A 25,097-nucleotide genomic window follows, 5' to 3' on the forward strand; every position below is an offset into this window, starting at 1 on the left:
AATACAGCTCAAGTTATTTGGAAAATTCTATTCTGAATGGTGCATCTAGTTCACATTATTCTTCGCCTATTTTTTAGAAATAATTAATTACATGTATTCAAAATAGTTTCCTTATCCAATTCCCAAAATCTCCATTTTTTTTAAAGTTTATTTATTAGTCACAAGTAGGTTTTCATTAACACTGCGAAAGTTACTTTGAAAATCCCCTAGTTGCCACACTCTGGTGCCCGTTCAGGTACACTAATGGAGAATTTAGCATGGCCAATGATTAGCACCTGACCCATTAAGAGTTTGTTTTCCTCAACCTCACTTAATATATTACTCTTTGCAGAGATCACCAACCTACGTGCAACCCATCTTTTTAGGTCTGAAAATGGTTATGATTGCAATACCTCTCAGCTCTAACACATTCTCCCACCCTTTAGTTCTGAGAAAGAGCCAAAGGTCTCAAAACGTTAACTCTGTGTTTTGTCCTTACAGATGCTGCCAGACCTGTTGAGTTTTTGCAGCATTCTCTGTTCTTCTCACACATTGGTGAATCATTCTTTGCTGAATTGTACAGTAACTATTCTAGAGTGGATCTAGAATCATACCTGCTAAATTGACACTGTATTGCACTAATAACCAATATTTATTGGAATTGTTCTTTTTAAGTCTGCTCTGTCAACCTAGGCAATTTGCCACCATTACACAAGACTTCCCAAATATTACGTAAAGACAAAGGTAACTAGGAAGGGAGCAAAAGTTCTAACACGTCATCTGTGGTGTAAAATTATATGAATGGATCTTTATGCGTGTGTATATAAGAAAAGTGGGCTTTTTAACATTTCACCTACAAGACCCTTGTCAGACCCCACTTGGAGTACTGTGCGCAGTTCTGGTTGCCTCACTACAAGAAGGATGTGGAAGCTATTGAAAGGGTGCAGAGGAGATTTACAAGGATGTTGCCTGGATTGGATGGCATGCCTTATGAGGATAGGTTGAGGGAGCTAGGTCTTTTCTTCCTGGAGAGACGAAGGATGAGAGGCAACCTGATAAGACGTTGAGAGGTATAGATAGGGTGGATTCTCAGAGGCTATTTCCCAGGGCTGAAATGGTCGCTACGAGAGGACACAGGTTTAAGGTGCTGGGGAACAGGCACAGAGGAGATGTCGGATAAGTTTTTCACTCGGAGGGTGGTGAGTGAGTGGAATCGGCTGCCGTCAGTGGTGGTGGAGGTGAACTCGTTGGGGTCTTTTAAGAGACTTCTGGATGAGTACATGGGATTTAATGGGATTGAGGGTTATAGATAGGCCTGGTAGGTAGGGATATGACGCAACTTGTGGGCCGGAGGGCCTGTTTACGCTGTAGTGTTCTATGTTCTATTAAAAATTTGTTAGGTTCATCCTTAAGTAGTGCTCTTGAGAGAAATCCAAAATCAATATATTTGATCTATGAATGTATTTAAATTCATGAATTCAAAAAATGACTAAAATAGAATAAAATCTTTCTTGTGTATTAAATTCTGAGTAAAAAGAAAAATAATTTCTTTGTCATTGCGTGCTTGGATTAATGTGCAGAGTTCTAAAGAGCCTGTACAGGTCATTGATGAGAGTGATGGTATTTTTAACTTGACACTTAAATTCCTAATGCAAACTTCTAAATTAATGGCTAAAAACCCAGAATATTCCTGAAAATTGAATGTATGGTGATACAGTACCTTTAAGAAATGTATTTGTAGTATCTTTTCTTTAAGAGACAGTGATTTGTTGCAAGGAGTCAATTTGGCTCCATGCTGAGACTGAAGGATAATAACTCATCTTAACTAATGCTATGTCTTCTAAGCAGAGTTAATGCATTTGAGTTTACTTGGATTTTCCCCTTGGATTTCAGAGTAGAGTTTTGATTAGGTTGATTGATAGAGACAGAGTCATATGCTTAATGAGAGAAGCTAAGCTTACAGGGACAACACAATTTCTCTTTCAGCTTTTTAAAAACAAGCAGTTCCTGCCTAGTTCTGAAAGAAGCAAGTTATGTTTCTCTCTCTCTCTGTGGTAGTGTCTGGGAGCTCCATGGCTGGCAACTTAAATACAAACGCGTAAACCCTTGTTTTGCTAACTGATTTTGAAGAGGAGTTTAAGTCTGTAAGAGGAACATTGCTTGAATTGGAACTCATAGCAGTTAAGAATTGTACCATGTCATGTTTAAGTATTGTTCAGTTGTTAAATGTTCAGCCAATTTGTTTGTTATAGTTAAGCAGTTTTGTTAAATGAAATGTTTTGATAAAAGTTCCCCAATGTCAGTACAATTGCATCTGGAGTGAAACATCATATCCTCACATTAATGACAAAATGGCAATTTTTGGGGGTGTAGTCTGGCTTCATAATATACCGTAAAAAGTCTGACAACACCAGGTTTTAGTCCAACCGATTTATTTGATAGTAAACGCACAAGCTTTCGGGGTTAGTCCCTTCGTCAGGTGAATGGAGAGTTCTGGCCTCAGACAGAGCATATAAAGCACAGATTGTTCAGAGATTACTGATTAGAATACAAATCGTTACACCTAACCTGCTGTTCAAGACCTGAAGTGGCTGACAATGTGAGTGGAAGGAGCACTGATCACAGGTTACAGAGATGTGTATTGTCTCCAGACAGTACAGTAATTGAGGTTTTGCAAACCCAGGCAAGTCACGGGGGTTACAGATAGTGCGACATGAACCCAAGATCCCTGTTGAGACCGTCCTCATGTGTGCGGAACTTGGCTATCAGTCTCTGTTCAGCAACTCTGCGCTGTCGTGTGTCGTGAAGGCCGCCTTGGAGAATGCTTACCCGAAGGTCAGAGGCTGAATGCCCGTGACCACTGAAGTGTTCACCAACAGGAAGGGAACAGTCTTGCCTGGTGATTGTCGAGCGATGTTCATTCATCCGTTGTCATAGCGTCTGCATGGTCTCCCCAATGTACCACGCTTCGGGACATCCTTTCTTGCAACGTATCAGGTAGACAATGTTGGCCGAGTTGCAAGAGTATTTACCATGTACCTGGTGGATGGAATTCTCACGTGTGATGATGGTATCCATGTCGATGATCCGGCATGTCTTGCATAATATACCACCAGCATGTTTCTGATCTGTGCCCTAACAAATGTAACAGCAAAATGTGCCCATCACTGAAACAGTTTAGAGTAAGTGATCAAGTTCAGTATAGTGATAAGATTGGAAGTTTAGAATGCTATGACTCTAGCAATGCCCATTCTGACCTCCTACACAAGGAGGCAAGGGATAGGAGTAGACCACACTGCTAATCAAGCCTACTTGATTAGTTAATAAATTTGGGTAAAGGATGTTCCATTTTGAATGTCCCTGGTTTGCCACTATGATGACAATAACATATTCAAATAACTTTTCCAGGAAATTTCAGGGTAAGTTTGAAACTTGAAGTTTGAATTGTGGTTGCAGCATAGCTTACAGCAACACAATTGATTGTGACATTCCAGGGACGTGGGTCATTTGTGTCACTATAACACAGTGAAAGAGATACACTATATTGATTGGATTCTGGGAATAAATGGCAAGTTTTGAATTTGTCCAAACAGCAGACCATTGACTGGGATGTCTTGTACGAATTTCAATTACAGAATCATTGAATGGTACAACACAAAGGAGGTCATTGACTAAGAGTTCTTGTTCATATAAAGGGAAACTGGCCACTTTCATGCCTTAGTAGTGACCAATAAACTATTCCCGAATAACACAATCAAGTCTAAAATCATTTTTTATTGAATAATACACCCACAACTTTCATTTCAAAACATTTAAATACATAGCTTTAAATCACAACTCTAATATAAAAATAAAGCACATTACTTTGTCCTCTATTGAAAACCAAGTGCAAACCGTGTGTGAAAACCATCCTGTTCAGTGTGCGTTACATCTGTACTTCCCTCTTGAACTCATCATTAGCCAATGGCAATATTATAGTATCTCATGCTACTTTGCTTAACATGACACTGTCCAGGATGGCTGGTAACATGTGTATCAGAGGATCTCAGCTTATCATGTTAGTGAGATTTATAGGCTGGATTATTGATTTCTTCAACCAAGGCACACCAAGAATAAAGTACCAGGTGACCTATTCTACCAGTACAAAATTTTATAGAAATATTTGCATATTTTAAAATATTAAGGGTACTTATGGATGTTACATCAGATGATTAATTCAGTAACCTGCAATTTATTAATTGTATTAAAAATGGTGCAAACATCAAGTGCTAACATCCAAATTCCATCATGCAGAGTGGCATTTTTGAGCTAGTGGTATTATAAACAAATTACTGGGAAACTCATTGTAGTTCTCTTGAGATTGAAAGTCAACATTAAGACAAAAGCTTGAAAAAAATGCTCCTGATAAGAGGTGAATTGAAGTGTATCCTATGCCATGAAGGCCATCAGCACACATGATTCCACTTAATTTGGGTTCCAATTGCTTGAACCAATACTGGTCTCCCAGGGTTTATGTGGAAAGTGGTCTTAGAATTAAATTCAGACTTGGAGCCAGCAATAAGACATACTTCTAGATGCCCAATGTCCCGAAATTAACTTTGCAAGACAGCAATTGTAGTTCCAGATTTCTGTGGCCAGATTTGGGCTGGAGCTTAGAGGTACTGAGATGCGGTAATGCAACGTTAACTCTTGAACATCGACATGTCAAATGTTGAGGAATACATCTACTGCAAATCTTCAGCTGGATAACTGAAGACCAGTTAAGTGGGTTACATTTCATAATGTGTTTAAATTATTTTTGAGCACTTGCTGTTGATTTAAAAGAGATCAGGCAGTCACTCTCAGAAACGGCTATGGGGATACTTTTTGTTTTCTTTAGTAGTACTGACATGTGGGAAGTCAGATGTCTCGATTGAATGAAAGTCTTCTCACTTTGATTAACGTCTACAGTAGCAGCATATTACTGAATTATGAGGAAATAAGGAAACCGCAATCGTGTAGATAAGTGCAAGCTGTTAAGAAAACAGGAGGATGACAAGATGGTGGGACGTTTTCCTCAAAGGGAGATGCATGTCAGGGGAGGATTAGAAGATCCACAGGTCCAGAATAGAGAAGTCCTCCAGTGAACATTTGGGTCACCAAGCATTTGCAAACACTAAATCTGCACCAAAAATTAAATGTCTAGAAATACACTTCAGTCAATGACTGTCAAAGAAAAACACAAGTTAGTATTTCGGGTAAAATGTCTCTTCAAACCCAACTCTTCCTCTTTAAAAGTGCTAATTGGCCTGTTATTTGCAGCATTTACTCATGTCCCATTGCTATTTCTAAATGTCACAGTAGCTTTTGGTACCATTGTTAAACCCATGTCCATAAGCACAAAATAGAATGAGATTTATTGAAAGTAAATAAAGACTTTAAGATAAATTTCATTACCAGGAGACTGCTGACAAATAATGCACCACCATGATTAGCAGCGCAAATATTACTCAGCAGCTCAGTAAATTAACACCCTGCTTTAATCTTAATCTCATCAGCCGTGATGCAGGATCTCATACTGTGCTATCACGGTGAGAGCATGCATATGTTCATTAACACTGTGCTGAAATGATTAACAACTGAATTTAAAAACAAGGTGTTTCTCTTCTCCCGTCCCATTTGTTTTGTTGAAGAAGTGTCCGGCTGCCGCTAGGTAACCATTAACATCAACTTTCAGAAAAGAAATGCGGATGTGTTTGCTAACTTAAGTAACCGTGGCAGATCTCAGGGGAAATATCAGATATTATAAAAAAAAGGGGCAGCAGGATGGGACTTCCTCGATGTGTGCTGCATGTATCAATATTCCAGTGACATGGAGTTCAGAGGTCAGGGAAACAAACCAAAAAAAAATGCATTGTAGAGGGTGAAGATTAACACCAATAAGTTATGCAAGCTAAATCTCAATCAAGATCCGGTCACTAGAAATAAATTATCTATTGCTGTAAAATACTACCTGATCAACAATTAAGGTACAGGAAATGATTTCAATGTTCTCTTCAGTCACTCTCATAATCCCCATAATATTCATTCAAAAAAATACAGTTCCATAACAAAAATTGCCTTTTCTAAACAATTGTGCCAATTGCCAAACTTGGCTGCTGCCATTCAAAACAGGTCTGCGGTAAGTCTCTGATAGGTCTCCCTTTCTGTGCTCCAGGAATGGTGTTTGTCTACATATTCTTTGGCTTTAGTCACGATGCTTTCCTTCAAACCAGTGTCACTGATCAGTCTTTTTGAGAGTGCAACAAATTCCTGAAAAGGAAATAAATATAGTGGGAATCAGAAATTCACTCTCATAATGTAATTCACAATCGATCTCTATGGAAACATACATGGTAACAAAGGTTCCTCAGAGAAATTAAACACGAGTGGTGAAGCAAATCTCATGCCATTCAAAAACATTCTTGGTCCACGCTTGACTGACTTCAGAGAATCGTAGAAACTCTACAGCGCAGAAAGAGGCTATTCCGCCCATCAAATCTGCCCCAACCACAATCCCACCCAGGCCCTATCCACATAACCCCATGCATTTAGCCTAGCTAGTCCCACTGACACTAGGATTAATTTAGCATGGCCAATTAACCTAACCCGCACATCTTTCGGCTGTGGGAGGAAACCGGAGCCCCTAGTGGAAACCCACGCAGACTCAGGGAGAATGTGCAGACTCCACACGGACAGTGACACAAGCCAGGAATTGAACCCGGGTCCTTGCTGCTGTGAGGCAGCAGTGCTAACCATGCCGCCCCAAAGTTTTATTAAAGATTGTTGATCTGGGCTGCTACTCATCATTTCCTTGCTATGAAAATGGACTAAAATTATATAACTTATAACCCTTAGCCCCACCTGTAAACGACATTCCCCACACCCCTTCCGTCACCCACCAGCTGTACCATTCTATAGATATGGTAAAAAGAGAGTGCATCTTTGAGAAAGAAAACTGTGACCGTGAGGGAAGATGTATGATTCTTGTAAACAAAAACCATCAAAGTAGCCAAGGAAAGTCAGCTGAGTTTGTAATTCTGAGAATTGAGGAATATTCATAGTAATTACATTACTCACTGTTTCTATTTAACATAATAGAATAGTTTCTCTGCTGGGATTTCCTTTTAAATTTTTTTCTTTTTGAAGTGACATATGTGCAGGCGATTCAATGCTGCATGTTGTAATACAATAGCACGCTTTGAAGTGCTATTGAGAGCAACCTACAAGGGATCGAATGTACCCCTTGTAGCACTGAATTCAGTGTACACAAAACTGAAAGCACATAGAAATTATAGCCGATACTTATGGGCACGCTAATTAAAATACTGCTTCTATAGAGTATTAACAACGGAATATATTGACAATACAAAGGGAGGCAAAAACAGATTGTAACCTTTCCAGAGTGTACGCTTCATCAAGATACACAACCCAGATATTATAAACAGTCTTTTCTCCTTACAGATGCTGATGAGCTGCTGTGTATCTTCAGCCTTTTGTTTTTCCTCCTCATTTGCAATTTTGTTTGTTTAACTGATACAGGGCGTCTTTCATATCCAAGTGTTTTTCAATAACACGGACCAACATAGCTTTTACTCTGTAACAAGCATTTGCTACTTTAAATTGCAAAAGATCTTCTCTAATTGCCTACGACGTTGGAATGATCACAAGAAAAATAAGCACATCTTATTGAGAAAACAAGTATGTGGGTGTCTAATCAAATTGAATGGAGCTCCCATATGTTATTGCTAAAAGTGAATATTATTGAACACAGGTTGTTTTCATTAACTCAATTCCATTCATTCATGTTGAAAGGATTGTAATAATTACTTGGATCATCTTTCTTTCAAAACATTATATTCAATTGCCCAAGGTTTTCCTGTTTTTATTACACCGAAGATTAAAAGACGCTTCAATATTTTAGTAGTTTTCATAACAGTCCGCAGCCTATTAGAAACATACCAGTAACTGCACCATTGCTCCTCAGAGAATATTTAAACAATCAATATGTGGCTTTGAAGCTGCCCTTTTTATTGCGCACCAATAGATTTCTCCACTTGTATATTTATCAATATTTCCTAACCTAGAATGTTTTACGTTATAAAATTTTTAAGGGGCAGCATGCACATGAGGCAAAAAGGGGGGAAGAATATGTCCTTAGGGATATAAACGGGGAAGAATTGTGTTATTTGCAATGTGATGGCGAATGTGTTACAGGATATGATAATGTTATGGAAAATGTGATACATCATTCGGAGGAACCAAGTGGTGTAGTTAAGACTTTTGATACATTTCCAGCGGGTCTCCCATTGCATTGTTAATAGGATATTGGGGCAATATCATTTCTTCTAAAAAAAAAATTATCAACTAACCGAATGCTAGAGTTATTTGCAACATTGCAAGAAATTTTATTCAATAATAGTGGCTATTTGATGAAAAGAGGAATAGCTAGTTTGCTGGTTACACAAACTTAGTAAAACCAGAAGCTTCCAGACTTAAACATGTTTCCTCCAAAATCCATTAATTATACCAAACCAACAAATACAACAGGGCTCCAGGGAAAAGCATTAAGTAAATTTTAAAAAGTCCAACAGGCATTTCACAAAGTGTTCAAAAAGATTCCGGGCAACCTTTTAAACATAAAAATCATAAGTTATATACCTGGATTTACAAATGATCATAGTTTAATCAGTTTGCAATTGCTGTCCGATAAAGAATTGCTAAGACTATACTATTGTCACTAGATGGCATGGTTATATAATGTTTGTTCATGAAATCCAAAAAAGATGTTAACCAAAATTAAATTTGGGTTTGAACTGTATTTGACAACAAATCCCTTAATTACATTTCCAGTACTTTGGTGATTTTCCAACATTTTGGTGACACAAAGCTTACAGGGCAAGTGTATATGCGAAGTGTCTATGACAAGCCTCATAGACACTTATAAAATTCTAACAGGTCTAGGCAGGGTAGATACAGGGAGGATGTTCCCGATGGTGGGGTAGTCCAGAGCCAGGGGTCACAGTCTGAGGATACAGGGTAGACCATTTAGGATGGAGGTGAGGAGATATTTTTTCACCCAAAGAGTGGTGAGCTTCAGGAAGTAGTTGATCCCAAAACATTGAATGTATTCAAGAGGCAGATGGATATAGCACTTGGGGCAAATGGGATTAAGGATTATGGGGAGAAAGCAGGATTAGATTATTGAGTTGGACATGATCGTGATGAATGGCAGAGCAGGCTTGAAGGGCTGAATGGCCTCCTCCTGTTCCTACCTTCTATGTTTTTAAGATAATCTCCTGCAGCAGAAATGAAGACTGTAAACCAAGGGTTTTAATATTCAACAAAAAGCTACACACAAAAAAACACATACCATCAAATTTATCTTAAATGTTTATTAGCCAAAATAAATATCATTGTTTTAATATCGGTATATGGAATACAATTAACCAGCAAACAGCTGTAAGAATATACATGGAAGTGGTAAGAGAAATCGTAGAGTTTATAAATATCAACACTTTTCTGGTTTGTAAGCGCAAGGTATTTTTGTGAAAAATAGTCAAAGTAGTTTGTAAGTACTAAAGAGGGCCAATTGGTTCATTGTATTTGCACCAACTCTATGCTGGACAAATCCAAAATAAATCGCACTGCCCCATTATCTCTCTACACCACTGTATCTTTCATTGCTTTAAATATTTATCTACTTTTTTTCCTCATAAAATATAATGGTTCTGCCTTAACTATTGGCCATGACAAAACATTCCATCATTCAATAATCCTACTTAAAGGATTTCCTCCCTGCCTCAAACAACACTTGCTTTTTTGATAATTCTACATTGAAGATCTACTGTTCCTAACATTCCAGGCAGAAGAGGCTTTCTCTATGCTCGTCACAACTTTCAAAACCTCTGTCAAATCTCCTCCACACCAGCGCAATAATCCCAGCACTCTATAATAACCTTCTCATGTACATCACTATAATATTCCATCTCATCCTCTGTCATATTTAATTTTGGATGATTTCCACTAACAATACACTCAGCAAAGAAAAGAAAAAGGGGGTTTCAGGTTTGTAAATATGTAAAGAATTGCACACCCTGAAGTTTAGCTTATGTGGTTTGCAACAATCATCTCAATCTTTCAATATGTTGCCACCTTTAAAATATTGCAGACTGAACTCTATCCACATGGTAAATCAATACTTCGCCTAGGGTTTTACTACCTTCATGCAAGTACTGAATGTTTGCTCACATTTCTAATGTAAAAGCCTGAAAACCCATTTTCTTTCTATGAAAGCATTCAACTCCTAAGTAACACATAGGGTTGTCAACTGTGATTAAACGTCACACAAAAGCAGAAAATGCTGGAAAATCTCAGTAGGTCTGACACCATCTTTGGGGAGGGAATAGAGCCAACATTGAGTCTAGATGATCCTTCGTCAGAACAGGGATTAAACAAATCCCTGGGGGTTTCATCACGACTTGCTCTCCCACTCTAGCCACTGGCTGGCCAACACATCCACGCTTTGTGACGCACTGCTTTCGAAAAGACTCATTACCCAATTGGATGATGCTTGAATAAAATAGCACTGCATTTGACTTTCAATTCCTGGTGACTCCAGGCTAATCCTGAAGGTCTCGTAATCCCAGCAGCACAGGTCTGGTACTCCCAACAAATGCAGTGCTATTTTGTTACTGTCGCTATATTTCATATCTGGTGCACAGCAATCAGGCTTTATCCTACCAATGTCATGGGCCCACATTGTGTCACTCTCACTACAGCTTTTCATTTCCCGCAGTTGCGGAATGAAAACTTTGGGTTCCAAAGCAGACCTGTATCATACCAAGCTTTCGCCTGGTCTTGTAGAGGGGAAGACCTAATCTATTGAGGGAGGCAGTGGTGTAGTGGTATTGTCACCGACTTACTAATCCTTTAGGGACCCAGGTTTGAATCCCACCATGTCGGATGGTGGAACTGGAATTCAATAAAAATACGGAATTAAAAGTCTAACGATGATCATGATACCACTATTGGTTGCCATAAAAACCCACCTGGTTCGCTATGTCCTTTAGTGAAGGAAATCTGCCATCCTTACCTGGTTTGGCCTACACCCCCTGACAGCAATGTGGTAGACTCTTAAATGCCCCCTGCAATGGTCTAGCAAGCCACTAAGTTCAAAGGTAATTAGGGATGGGCAATAAACGCTGGATTAGTCTGTAATGCTTGCATCTCATAAACCGTTTACCAACACCGCCTTGGTGCAATCCGGGCAAACAGAAATAATGTATCCAGATATATTTTGAAAAAGATCATGCAGTACCACTGGAAAGAGCTTAGATCTTAACACTGAAACACATTATCCTCACTGCTTGACAATGCTAGTGTGTCAATAAAACTATTCCTCTAAAGGTCTGATGGACAGAAACAAATATTCTGAGAAAATTAATTCCCTCTGACTGTACACCACTAGGGAATAAAGAGCTGTTCTTTTTTATGAAAAGTGTTATCATTTAAAGTACAACAGGCCTGTCCATCACACAAAGATTCAATAAAGACATCTTAAAAAGGTACACATGCAGAAAATTTAAAACAAAGAAAGAGAAAACACTGGAAATGCACAACTGGTCTGTCAAATTTTATAGTTGCATATATATACGTATTATATATATATCCAATTACCAAATTAGGCAGAAGATATTCCGGATTCACAAGTTGGATTGTGATATAATAGCTCAGCAGAAGCTAGTTTTTTACTCTCCGTTCTGTATCATCTCCCTATCCAGATGCCTTCCCCACCGGGAAGAACCCCACTTCTTAAATACAAGCTTCAATTCACTATGAAGCCAGCCCTGATTGAGTTTTAATTTTTTATTCCATCCAAAAAAACCCCCAAATTCAATCCTATTCATGGTCACCAGGTGAGGGGCAAACAAAATCCAAGCTGACATGATGAGGCATTGCACTCCCACCTTGGGCTTGATTTGATGTTTCATCTTAGCCAAGAGGCTGAGATAACTTTGAAAAATTGCATCAGGCATTGCCTCATCAGCTACCCTCATCACTGACTCTTCCCTAGCCATGTAAGTATAAGGAACTTGTATTTTTAACATAGACTTGTCACCAGAACATTTCAGTTGTAACCCCTTGGCAGAACTACCAATTGTCCTTAAAATACAGTTATTTAAAATCCATACAATATTTTCATGAAGGTATTAATTAAGATGGGTAGGAAAGCAAATTGTGAGGAAGATACAAAGGGCCTACAAAGAGATATAGGTAGGCTAAGTCAGTTGAGGGAAGAATAGAAAAGCAGGATATTATTTAAATGGTGAATGCTCTGGTACAGAGGAATGTGTGTGTCTCTGTATGTGAATCACAAAGTTAGCATGAGGGTATATTAAGTAATTAGGAATGCAAATGGATTTTGGCCTTTACTGCAAGTAGAATCAAATATAAAAGTAGGGAAGTTTTGTTTCAACTGTACAGGGCATTGATCAGATGTCATACGGAGTACTGCCTACATTTTTGTTCCCCTTGTTTAAAAGGGGGATATATATGCATTGAAGTCGCTCAGAAAGGATTTCCAGTCTCAGGTCACTGTCTGTGTGGAGTTTGCACATTCTCCCTGTATCTACATGGGTTTCCTCCCACACTCCAAAGATGTGCAGGTTAGGTTGAGTGGCCATTCTGAATTGCCACTTAGTGTCAGGGGATTAACAGGGTAAATACGTGGGGTTACAGGAATAGGGCCTGGGTGGAATTGTCATTGGTGTGGGCTGAATGGCCTCCTGCTGTAATGTAGGGATTCAACGAAAGATGCTCATTAGTGGTGCCCATTAGTTTGATCACGAACACAATTTGCCTCACTTTTAAACACTAACATCTTCCATTCAAATGCCGAACATGGACATTAAGATTTATAATGTGCACATAATTTGCATTAAGGAGTAGCGATTATTTTACTTGCATTCTAACAAAGTCCTCTTATCGACATTAAAAAAAAATCTGATGTATTCCAAGATTCAGCATTAAAAATTTACCCCAAAGATCCACTTCGGAATTGTTACAAGAATGATAGTATATGTGCTTGTTTTAAATTGGGAGTGATTTCTGCCAACTTCTTGCGGTGCTAACAAACCTCCTGGGTGGCAAAGATGGGAGTTTTGAGGGGAAATTGATTTAGCTGGTGTTTATGGGGCAAGAGGCCATTTTGATAAAGGAATGAAGCATGCCAGGAGGATCAAGGAGATGATTGCCACTTAAATTGCCTGACAGTCCTCATTAACAAGGCTACACTGCATTTTGGTGCCTGTCGCATGGCCCAATGTCCTCTACTAACAATAACCAGCTGTTGAGTAAACAAACTGTTGCTGAGGATTAGAATTGCTACTTAAAGATGTATCACTTTGTAGTGTTCACATGCTGCTGAATGTTTGAAAAGGCCCTTTGAAATACACCAGGATGCTCTTGGAAGGAAGTTTGTCAAGACTTCAATACATTTATTCTGGGAATTCTCTAAGGACTTCACCTAAGAAAAGAAGTGCTGTGCTATTTTATCTTATTAGACACCTTATAGAAGTCACTAGGAGAAAGGCAGCACGAGGTTTGCATAAGAAATGGGAGAGCAAGATGAAGGGTGGCACAGTGTTAGCACTGCTGCTTCACAGCACCAGCGACCCAGATTCAATTCTGGGCTTGGGTGGAGTTTGCATGTTTTCCCCGTGTCTGTATGGGTTTCCTCCAGGTGCTCTGGTTTCCTCCCACAGTAAAAAGTCTGACAACACCAGGTTTTAGTCCAACCGATTTATTTGATAATACTCACAAGCTTTCGAGGTTTCCATCTTTCACCTGACGAAGAGGGAAACCTCGAAAGCTTGTGAGTATTATCAAATAAATCGGTTGGACTAAAACCTGGTGTTGTCAGACTTTTTACTGTGTTTACGCCAGTCCAACACCAGCATACCCACATCATTCCTCCCACAGTCCAAAGCTGTGCAGGTGAGGTTGATTGGCCGTGTTAAATTGTCCCTTATTATCAGGGGGAATTATTTGGCTAAATACATGGGATTACAGGGATAGGACCTGGGTGAGATTATTGTTGGTGCAAACTCAATAGAATCCCTACAGTGCAGAAGGAGGGTATTCGAATACCCTCCTTCTGCACTGTAGGGATTCTATTCCATGAGGTCAGGAAGCACAGCACCAACTATTGCAGGAGAGAGGGACAAGTGGACAAAGTAACAAGGCCACACTGCATTTTGGGCCATGTGACAGCCACCAATGTCCTCTACTAACAATAACCAGCTGTTCAGGAGTAAACAAACTGTTGCTGAGGATTAGAATTGCTATTTAAAGATATATCACGTTGTAGTGTTCACGTGCTGCTGAATGTTTGAAAAGGACCTTTGATGTACATTGGGTGCTCTCGGACATATCCCTCATCTATGAGGACCTCCAGTGCCAGGACTTTTGTGCAATTTCCTGAGCCAGCTTGCAACTTGCCACCATGCCAGCCAGCTCACTCCATGCTTCTGGTGGAAAGGCGTGCATGGAGCCCACATCTAGTGCTGTAAAAAAAAAAATTGCTTCTGAAGAGCATTTGACTGCTAAGCCTGCAGGTGTCTTTTTCAGCACCTCAAGCCAAGTTCAAAATATGGTTATCAGCAATTAGGACTAAAATAGCATGCTAAAACTAGATGTGCTACCAGGCATGTCTTATTAGCGCAGCACCAATTTTTCAACCTGTCACAAAATGACTCCCTGTACTTTATTTAAAAAGAAAGTTGCCTGGGAACTACAAGAAAATCTGCCTTTCTAGTGGCCTTGGCTGCTTTTGTGTAGTAGCTACTTAACTGTGAATACGTGGAAAGTTCTCAAAAATCTGAGATCTTTAACTAGTTATCGGAATCATACATGGCATGAGATTGAAAGTTTTTTACATTAGGAAAGATTCTATACAACAACATTATGTGAAACATCCATTAAAATGGAAAATACACATTTGTAGTTTTCAAATATGTGGTCCCAGCATGAAGACAGAACTAACTGCACCGACAACAGTCAAATATGAATTGACAGAGTCCCACAGTTTTTGCTAAGAGGCAATCAGTGTAATCGTTAGCCACGGAAGATTTTACAGCTCGTAACATACTGGTTATTCCTTTTATTACCCGGTGACAGTTAGTGGGCAGAAGATTCAATTTCCCTTCTCCACAAGCCTGATTCGCACAATTAAGATGAAACGCAAGTTTATCTGTTTTGTCTTTGTGTTGCTCTACGCAGGCATTACTGTGCCCCATCTGTCTCTGCTGATAACAACCCATCAATCAATTAGGGTTTCTTAATTTTATTTCATTTAATGCATCAAAGCTAGTTATATGATATACACTGGGTAAAATTAAACAGATGCTGCCATTAAATTTAGCACTTTACCAGCAACTGCAGATCAACTCCTTTGTGACACTGGCTGCTGTAAAATAAGCTAATGATTCACGCTGAAAACTAGGTATTGCATCTTCCATCTTTCCACCAGGGTTGAGGGACATTGCGACATCTATTCACTGACTGAAATGCCAGATCGCTGTGAGATTAATCACCGAAATTGAATCTAACTGGGAAACAGGCAGTGCTGTTGTAGTTTTATTGCATTTTAATGCAAAATTCTAAACTAACATACCCTAGTACACAGATTAATATTACTGTGATCCATACTAATAACTGTAAGAGCAGTAATCTCAGTGATGGAATGCAAACATTCCTATTATTCTTTTCACATTATGATCTCATCTCCAATAACTATGCAGCAAATGATTCTTCTGTGTTCCCATTTTTACCCCATGCCTATTTCAGCAATGATAAAAAGCGATTGGAGATTTGGTGCTTTTACGAGTTACAGTGTGGTAATATTGATTCAACCTTTACGCGATTTTGAGCCACCAGTTTCAGGTCTATGCTCATGTTGGCATGGTGAACAGATGTGCCTACACAATACAGCCAAGTATACATTTAAATTTCAGGGACCAACTGACTGAAAAAACGTCCGGCAACCGGTTGCGGTTTTGAGGTGTTGCTGAAAAGTAGCAAAAGAGTTCACCTCTGAAAATGGCAGCCATTAATCATGCCCATGATATTTCATGGTTGTCAGGAAAGGAGTGAGAGTATTTGGGAAAAATCAGGATAGGGTGGGGGCTTTGCCGATTTTGACACAAGATCGTATCTGAACTGTCTTTCATTTTGTACCAGGCAGTCGGCCAACTTGAGAGGCGAGTTGCTACAAGGGAAGGCCTGCTGTTTGCGGCCACAGGCTGGAGAGGAGAGAAAGCTGGTGGGGCAAGAGGGAAAAAAATAATTGAATAGCGGGGTGGGGATAGGATATCAAATTATGATCGTAGGAGCAGGCTGGGATAGGCAGATCATAGAATAGATTGAATCATAGAATTCCTACAGTGCAGGAGGTCGTCATTCGGCCCATTCAGTCTGCGCCATCTATCCCACACCTCCACCTTTATCCCGTTACCCCTCAGATTTACACTGCTAATCCGTCCACCTCCATATCTTTGGCCACTAAGGGACAACTTAGCATGGCCAATCCATCTAACCTGCACATCTCTGGACTGTGGGAGGAAACCACACAGACACGGGGAGAATGTGCAAACTGAACACAGTCACCCGAGGTCAGAATCAAAGCTGGGTCCCAAGCACTGTGCCAGCGTGCTGCAGTAGATTTACTGATCACACTCTGAGGGAGAACCAATCCTGCTTGCCATGCCTAAAAATAATACTGGTATACACTTAGCTTCTGCAGCCTCCATTCAAGTTTAGCTGTCAGGTTTCCTGGACCATGTGAAATCTACTCTCCCAGCCAGTCAATCCTAAAATCTGGGACAAGCAACCCAATTACCTTATTCTAATTGCAGATTCATGTCTCTATTGAATACATCTGAAGAGGAATCAGTACCATGAAGAAAACAGCAACTCAGGAGAAAGTCTCCTGTTACTTTCACTGGGCACCTTGGGGATAGGCAATAAATATCATCTTGCCAGAATCACTCACACCCCGAGAACGAAAAGATAGCATTGTCAATTATTCTGTGATACAAACGAGCAATGCTGTGCTAAGTGTCCATCATACTAAACTGTAGACATTTAAATGTGACTTCAGGTCATTATCATGAAAAGATATTTAAGATAACTAAATTTTTAATTTTATCAGAATTTCAATATTCTGAAGTTAAATTTTTAATACTTAATTAGAAGCATAATTACATGTCCTCCTTCAATAATTTTTCACAAGCTGGCTGCTTTGTATGTCACAGATCTCAGTGGATCAAGAGGCAGCTCGCCGCCATCTTCTGAAGGGCAGTTAGGGATGGCCAATAAGTATCAGCAACTTCTTCTTCTTGCATATGACGTTTTGCAGCTTTACAGTGAGTCCGAGTTGGACAGCTAACTCTCCATATTGTGTATTGTTTTCCATTCAATCCTGCAGCGAACATAGCCACATTCATTCAAAATGTGTCAGCAATGGCCACGTCCCATAAAGAAATTAAAAAAAAAAGTTTTTCCATGATGAACATAAATTACTGCTCCAGTAAAAAGAATTTCAAAAATGTCAATTACGCAAATGCTACCAAACAATTTATCAGGGAGGGAATGATTTGCTGACTAAAATTTCATATCTTCTTCCAGAAACTCTCCAGGATAAAGACAGGAGTAGAAAATTCACAGTAAGTTAGAACTGCTGCCTCACAGCGCCAGGGATCTGGGTTCGATTCCTGTCTTGGCTCACTGTCTGTGCACATTCTCCCCGTAGGTTTCCACACTCCAGTTTCTTCCCACAGTCCAAAGATGTGTGGGTTAGGTGGATTGGCCATGCTAAATTATAAGAACATAAGAACATAAGAAATAGGAGCAGGAGTAGGCCATCTAGCCCTTCGAGCCTGCCCCGCCATTCAATAAGATCATGGCTGATCTGTCGTGGCTCAGTTCCACTTTCCCACCCTCTCCCCATAACCCTTAATCCCCTCTCTTATCAAAAACCCATCAACCCGCTTCTTAAAAATATTTAGCGAGGCAGCCTCCACCACTTCAACGGGCAGAGAATTCCAGAGATTCACCACCCTTTGAGTGAAGAAGTTCCTCCTCAACTCCGTTCTAAACCGCCTCCCCTTTATCTTGAGGCTGTGCCCCCTAGTCCTACTGTCTTTTTTGAGCGGGAAGAGTCTCTCCACCTCTATCCTATCCATCCCATTCATCATCTTATACGTCTCAATGAGATCTCCCCTCATTCTTCTAAACTCTAATGAGTACAAGCCCAGTTTATTCAGCCTCTCCTCATAGCTCAATCCCCTCAACTCCGGTATCAGCCTAGTAAACCTCCTCTGCACTCCCTCCAGGGCCAAAATATCCTTGCGCAGGTGCGGCGCCCAAAACTGCACACAGTACTCCAGCTGCGGCCTCACCAATGCCCTATACAGCTGCAGCAAGACCTCCCTACTTTTATATTCAATCCCCCTCGCTATGAAGGCCAGAATCCCATTCGCCTTCCTGACCACCTGCTGCACCTGCAAGCTGGGTTTTTGCGACTCATGCACAAGGACCCCGAGGTCCCTCTGCACCGTCGCCTGCTGCAGTTTTTCGCCACGTAAGTAATAGTCCTTCCTACCATTCTTCCTACCAAAGTGGACCACCTCACACTTGCCAACATTAAATTCCATTTGCCATTTCCTGGCCCATTCGCCCAGCCTATCTAGATCCTTCTGCAGACTCTCCACACCCTCCGCACAATTTGCCTTTCCCCCAATCTTGGTGTCATCAGCAAATTTCGACACCCTGCACTCGGTTCCCTCCTCCAGATCATCTATATAAATGGTAAATAGCTGAGGCCCCAGCACCGACCCCTGGGGCACCCCACTAGTCACCAACCGCCAATCCGAATAGCACCCATTGACCCCCACTCTCTGCCTCCTATTTGACAACCAATCCTCTATCCACGCTAACACCCTACCCCCAACTCCATGTCCCCTGACCTTCTGCAATAACCTCTTGTGAGGTACCTTGTCAAACACCTTCTGAAAATCCAGAAAGACCACATCCACCGGCTCTCCTCTATCCACTGCCCTAGACACATCCTCATAGAACTCCAGTAAATTTGTCAGACACGACTTCCCTTTAATGAAACCGTGTTGCGTCTGCCCTATCAAGCAATTCCCTTCAAGATGCCTCGCAATTTCCTCCTTAATGACGGATTCTAACATTTTACCTACCACAGACGTTAAACTAACCGGCCTATAATTCCCCGCCTTTTGCCTGGCACCCTTCTTAAACAACGGCGTAACATTAGCCGTTTTCCAATCTTCCGGCACTTCCCCGGAATCCAGCGACGTCTGGAAAATAACCACCAAGGCATCCACTATAACCTCCGCCATTTCTTTCAGAACCCTCGGATGCATTCCATCCGGTCCTGGGGACTTGTCCACAATCAGCCCCTCCAGTCTGTCGAGCACCACCTCTCTAGTAACAGTCCCTTAGCGTCAGGGGAACTAGCTGGGGTAAATACATGGTGTTACGGGGAATAAGGCTTGGGTGGGATTGTGGTTGGTGCAGTCTCGAGAGCCAAATGGCCTCTTCCTGCACTATAGGGTTCAATGATAACATTATTTGAAAAACTGGGATTAAAAGATGCTGAGGACTTTTCAAGTTTCTGCAGCTATTTTAATAAAACTCTAATAATAAAACAATATGCAGCCAATGGGATCACAGGAAAGCTCTGTCGGCCCAACATATCGAGATATAAAATCGCACCGATAAACTAAGCAACCAATAGATGTCATGAAAATCTTCATCCTCAATCATGCTGGAATCTAGTTTCTGTAGCTGTCTTCAGCCAAAATTCTTCTGAGGTCGCGACCATTATAGATGCCAGTGTTCAGAAAATAAGGTTCACTCCATGAAGCGGCTGAACACGGCAAAGGGCCCTGATAATATCCCCAGTCTTGCAAAGACCCTTGTAACAAGAGCTAGTCATTGGCCTAAAGTACATATGCCAGGATCATTGTGGAAGATCACTCAGCCATCACCTATCATTTAATAGGACAAATGCAAACTAAGTACTGTTTGATTAGCCAGTCACAAAGTGACAGATGGATTCCTTGGCAGTGCCATCACACAAATCCTATTCACCAATAACCTACTAACTGTTTGGGTTGTATCAAAGCCAGTCAGTTCCAAATCTTACTACACACAATTCAAACATGGAACCAACAGCTAAATACCAGAGAAGGAAGTACAATTGTGTGCCTCCAATATCAAGGCTGGTTTCAAATGAGTACGGCATAAAATGGCTCCAGCAAAATGAGGGTCCAGGGGAAAATCCTTCAGTGGCTGGATGCTTTTAATACTTGTAATAATCACACAACTGCAGGATTTCCTCAGGGGTGTCTCCAGTCTCATTCATCTTTAGTTGCTTTTCCAATGGCCTTCCCTCTGTTCATGACAGTTGTGGAACTGTTTGCGATTTGGCTCCACAATGTTCAGCTTCAGTCACAAATCCTAATGAAGCAGCCCACAACAGTTTACACCGAAAAACACCAGAGCACAGGAACAGGCCCTTTGGCCCTCCAAGCCTGTGCCAATCACTTTGTCCTATCTAAACCAATCGCCTGTATACCTCTATTCCCTGCCTGTTCATGCGTCTATCCAGATAAGACTTAAATGTCGCTAACGTGTCTGCCTCAAGCACCTCACTTGGCAGTGCATTCCAGGCCCCCACCACCTTCTGTGTAAAAATCTTTCCCCGCACATCTCTACTGAACCTTCCCCTCTTACCCTGAGCGTATAACCCCTTATAATTGTCACCTGCCCTGGGAAAAAGCTTCCAACTGTTCACCTTATGCCCCTCATAATTTTATAAACTTTTTATCAGGTAGCCCCTCAGCCTCCAGGGAGAACAATTCCAGTTTATTCAATTTTTCCTCATAGTTAATACCCTCCATACCAGGCAACATCCTGGTAAACCTTTTCTGCAGTCTCTCCAAAGTCTCCACGCCCTTCTGGTAGTGCGGCAACCAGAATTGGACAACATAATTTGCTAATTTTTATACTCGATGCCCCAGCCAATGAAGGAAAGCATGCCATACGCTTTCTTCACCATCTTTTCCACCTATGCTGCCACTTTTAAGGATCTATGGACCTGTACTCCCAGATTTCTCTGTGCGTCTATGCTCCTGATGGTTCTGTCATTTACTTTATAGCTCCCACCTGAATTGGATCTACCAAAATCCATCACCTTGCACTTGTCCAGATTAAATTCGATCTGCCACTTCTCTGCCCAATTTTTCAGCCTATCTACATCCTGCTGTATTCTCTGACAATCTTCATCACTATCCATAATTCTAGCAATCTTAGTATCATCTGCAAACTTGCTAATCAGACCAGATGCATTTTCTCCCAAGTCATTTATATGTATATATTATGAACAATGGAGGTCCCAACACCAATCCCTGTGGAACATCACTAGTTAACAGGGCATGAACAGTGCCAACCCAAGCTTGGACAAGGACAAAAGACAGTCGTGCCACATATATCCCAGCAAATTGATCCCTTCGGAACACCGCTGGTTAACAGGACTCGAACTTTGTCCAGGCTCGGGTTGGCAAGGGACAAGAAACATTTGTACTGCATATATTCCAGCAAATTCCCATATCAATGAAAGAAATCTTCCTCAACAGCACTATCACTGCTAAGTACCCCAACAATACCCATATTTCATTATCACCGTTGAATACAAGCTTAACTGTACTAAACAAATCATTGCCATGGCTATAACAACAGGGGAGAAACTGGATACTTTACGGTAATTGATTCATTCGCTGACCACTCAAACCATCTGTATAATCTGCAAGATCAAGGAGTGCGATGGAACAGGTACCCCCTCGGCCAGACAGGCACAGTGACATTATCATTTTGATATCAGACAGAACAGAACAGATCAAAGCTGCTGCCAATGGGCTCAATCTCTGCACCTACAGTCACCAGTGTACTGTGCTCATAGCATGTACAGGTTGTTAGAAAGAGGTCATCAACCTGAAATATTAATTCTGTTCCATTCTCCAGAAATGCTGCCTGACCTGCCGAGTGTTCACAGCATTTTCTGTTTTTATTTCAAATATTCAGCCTCTGCGGTATTTTGCAGTAACGCCATTATCTCCAAGTTCTCTTCCTGGTCTTCTGCCAACTCTCTTCCATATCTCATGATAATCTCTCCTCCACAATCTTTCAAATATAGCTCCAGCGAGAACAATAAATATTTCCAATCCGTCCTCACATTCTTATTTTTGCTTTTCACTGAATAATGCCTTGTGGCTGTTTGGCTGGATGTCATTGTGGTGGTGCCTAGTTTCGGATTTCCTCTGTAGGATTCAGTATTTTTATTTACAAACTACCAAGCATGTCCATTAATAGTGAATAAAGAAGTTAACATCAACATAGGTACAACAAATGCACACAAAGTAATAAATAGTGACGTATCCTGGGCTAAACCTCAGTGTAAAAACTGGACTGTAAATGTCCCTTATGTTAGATTTTTACAGAAGCTAGTACAATATATTATTTTCTATATTCCACAGAGGAATAATTAAGATTCACATATTACTGTAACACTGTGTTATATTAATTTGTTTTGCTAGGTTTGGCACATCCTAGGGCACAACTGTATTGCCCAACGGCACCAATAATTCAACATTAATTAGGAATCTCATACATAAAAATCTTTAAGGTCTCCCAAAGTATGGAACAAAACATCCTATTGGTATTTCTGATCTGCAGCTAATTCATAGTTTCTATGACCTGTGACCATTTGATGCACAAAAGTGATGAAAGACTATATTTCCTAACTAATCCACACAGCAATGACAAATGTGGGTACTTTGCCATCCTGACAGCTACCCAAACTTCAGCATTTAGAGTCAGGGAGGTTTACAGCATGGAAACAGGCCCTTCGGCCTAACTGGTCCATGCCACCCCCTTTTTTAACCACTGAGTCAGTCCCAATTGCTCGCGTTTGGCCCATATCCCTCTATAGCCACCTTTATCTATGTAATTGTAAAAATGTTTTTTAAGAGACAAAATTGCACCCACCTCTGCTACTACCTCTGGAGCTTGTTCCAGACACTCAACACCCTCTGAAAAAATTGTCCCTCTGAACCCTTCTGTATCTCTCCTCTCTCACCTTAAACCTTGGCTCTCTAGTTTTAGACTCCCCTACATTCCAAGTCATGCTTCTAATATCATTATGATGTCAGCTGATAAAAATGTAAGCTGCTGATAACAGAAATAAGATCATACATCCTTATGTTCTTGCCATTGCATAAATCTTGATGAAGGTATGAATCTTCAATTTCTCAGACCTATTAAACACTAGAATGCTGCTGAGCTCCAATTTTAATCTTTTATTTCAAAGATTATTAGCATTATTCCTCTTAAAATGACAGTCCTGAAATTCATAACCTCATAACTCGATTTGCTAGAACGTGAAGGACACAAAATTTGTCAGTATTTTCTACATAAGAAATATCAGATGTTTAATTCACAACAAATCATTTTCTGGGTTATCACTGTTAATTAAAGTTTTAAAAGTGTAGGCCAATGTAAAGAAAGATTACTCAAAGCAGTGATTAGAAAAATAATTTGCTGATTCATTAAAAACCCCACTCTTGTAATTTAAAATATTGTCCATAAATAATATTTCACTTGATGGACAGCTACGTGAGTCCCAACCAGATTAAAGCGAAGCTCTGCACAATGCTATCAAATCCTGTCATGAATGTACCAAACAATTAAACAACTAACTGAAGGAAGGTACTCCACAAACATCCCCATCCTCAATGGTGCAGGGGCCCAACACATCAGTGCAAAAGACATGGCTGAAGCATTAACAATAAAATCAGCTAGAGGTGCCAAATGGATGAGCCATTTTGGCTTCTTCCTGAAGAGCCCAGCATCACAGATGCTAGTCCTTGGTCAATTTGACTCACTTCATGTGACATCAGAAAACGGTGGAAGGCTTTGCACACAGTAAAGGCTATGGACCCTGACAGGTACTGAAGACTTGTGCTCGAGAACTAGCCATACCTCAAGTCGAGCTGTTCCAACACAGCTACAACACTCCTACCTAACCGACAATGTGGAAAATTGTTCAGATATGTCCTATCCACCAAAAACAAGATAAATCCAAAATGGCCAAATACCACCCAAACAGCCTCTTCTTGATCATCAGCAAATGATGGCAGGTGCTGTTCAGGGTGCTACCGAGAGGCACTTACACAGCAATAACCTGCTCAATGATGCTCAGTTTGGGTTCTACCAGGTCACTTGACTCCTCAGCTCATTGCTTGGTCCAAACATGGAAGAAAGAGCTGAACTCAAGAGGGGAGATGAAAGTGACTGCCTTTGACTAACTGTGGCAAAGAGCCCTCGCAAAATTGAAGTCAATGGAAATCAGGGGAAAACTCTCCACTGGTTGGAGTCATACCTAGCACAAAGGAAGATGGAGGCCATTTCAATCCCAGGATATCACTACAGGAGTAATTCAGATTAGTGTCCTATGCCCAACCATCTTCAGGTGTTTCATAAGGTCAGCAGTGAGAATGTCCATTTATAACTGCACAATGTTCAATTCCATTTGCAACTTCTCAGATAATGAAGCAAGTCCATGTCCAAGTACAGCAAGACCTGAACAAAGCAGCAAGGCCAGGACAACGTTCATGCCTGGCTGGTAAGTGGCAAGTTACATTTGTGCCACACACGTGCCAGATAATGACCACCTCGCCAAAAGTGAATTGAACCATCTCTCTTGATATTCAATGGCATTACAATTGCTGAAACCTTCATTATCAGTAACTTGGAGGTTAGCATTGGAAAGAAGCTGAACTGGACCATATATACATTTATATATTTAAAAATATACCGTGACTGTAAGAGCAGGTTAGAGGCTGGGAATTCAACTGTGAGTAACTCACCTCACGACTCCCCAAAGCCTATCCATCATCCATAAGTCATAAGTCAGGAGTGTGATGGAATACTCTCCCTTTACCTAGATGAGT

At 40.6% G+C, this 25,097-nt stretch overlaps 1 protein-coding gene across 2 annotated transcripts in view; it reads right to left on the reverse strand.

Annotated features, from left to right (window-relative positions):
• Nucleotides 1–3,733: 3,733 nt before the first annotated feature.
• The window catches only part of glt1d1 (glycosyltransferase 1 domain containing 1), an 84,911-nt gene continuing 63,547 nt past the window's right edge, over nucleotides 3,734–25,097 (reverse strand). For both annotated transcript variants that reach the window (XM_080208356.1, XM_080208355.1), the window contains exon 12: nucleotides 3,734–6,270. In XM_080208356.1, coding sequence (XP_080064482.1) covers nucleotides 6,124–6,270 — 147 coding nt within the window. In that variant the 3' untranslated portion in view covers nucleotides 3,734–6,123. The remainder of the gene's footprint in view (nucleotides 6,271–25,097) is intronic.

Source organism: Carcharhinus amblyrhynchos, chromosome 20 (assembly GCF_965287045.1).
Source record: "Carcharhinus amblyrhynchos chromosome 20, sCarAmb.v2.hapA, whole genome shotgun sequence".
Lineage (NCBI taxonomy): Eukaryota > Metazoa > Chordata > Chondrichthyes > Carcharhiniformes > Carcharhinidae > Carcharhinus > Carcharhinus amblyrhynchos.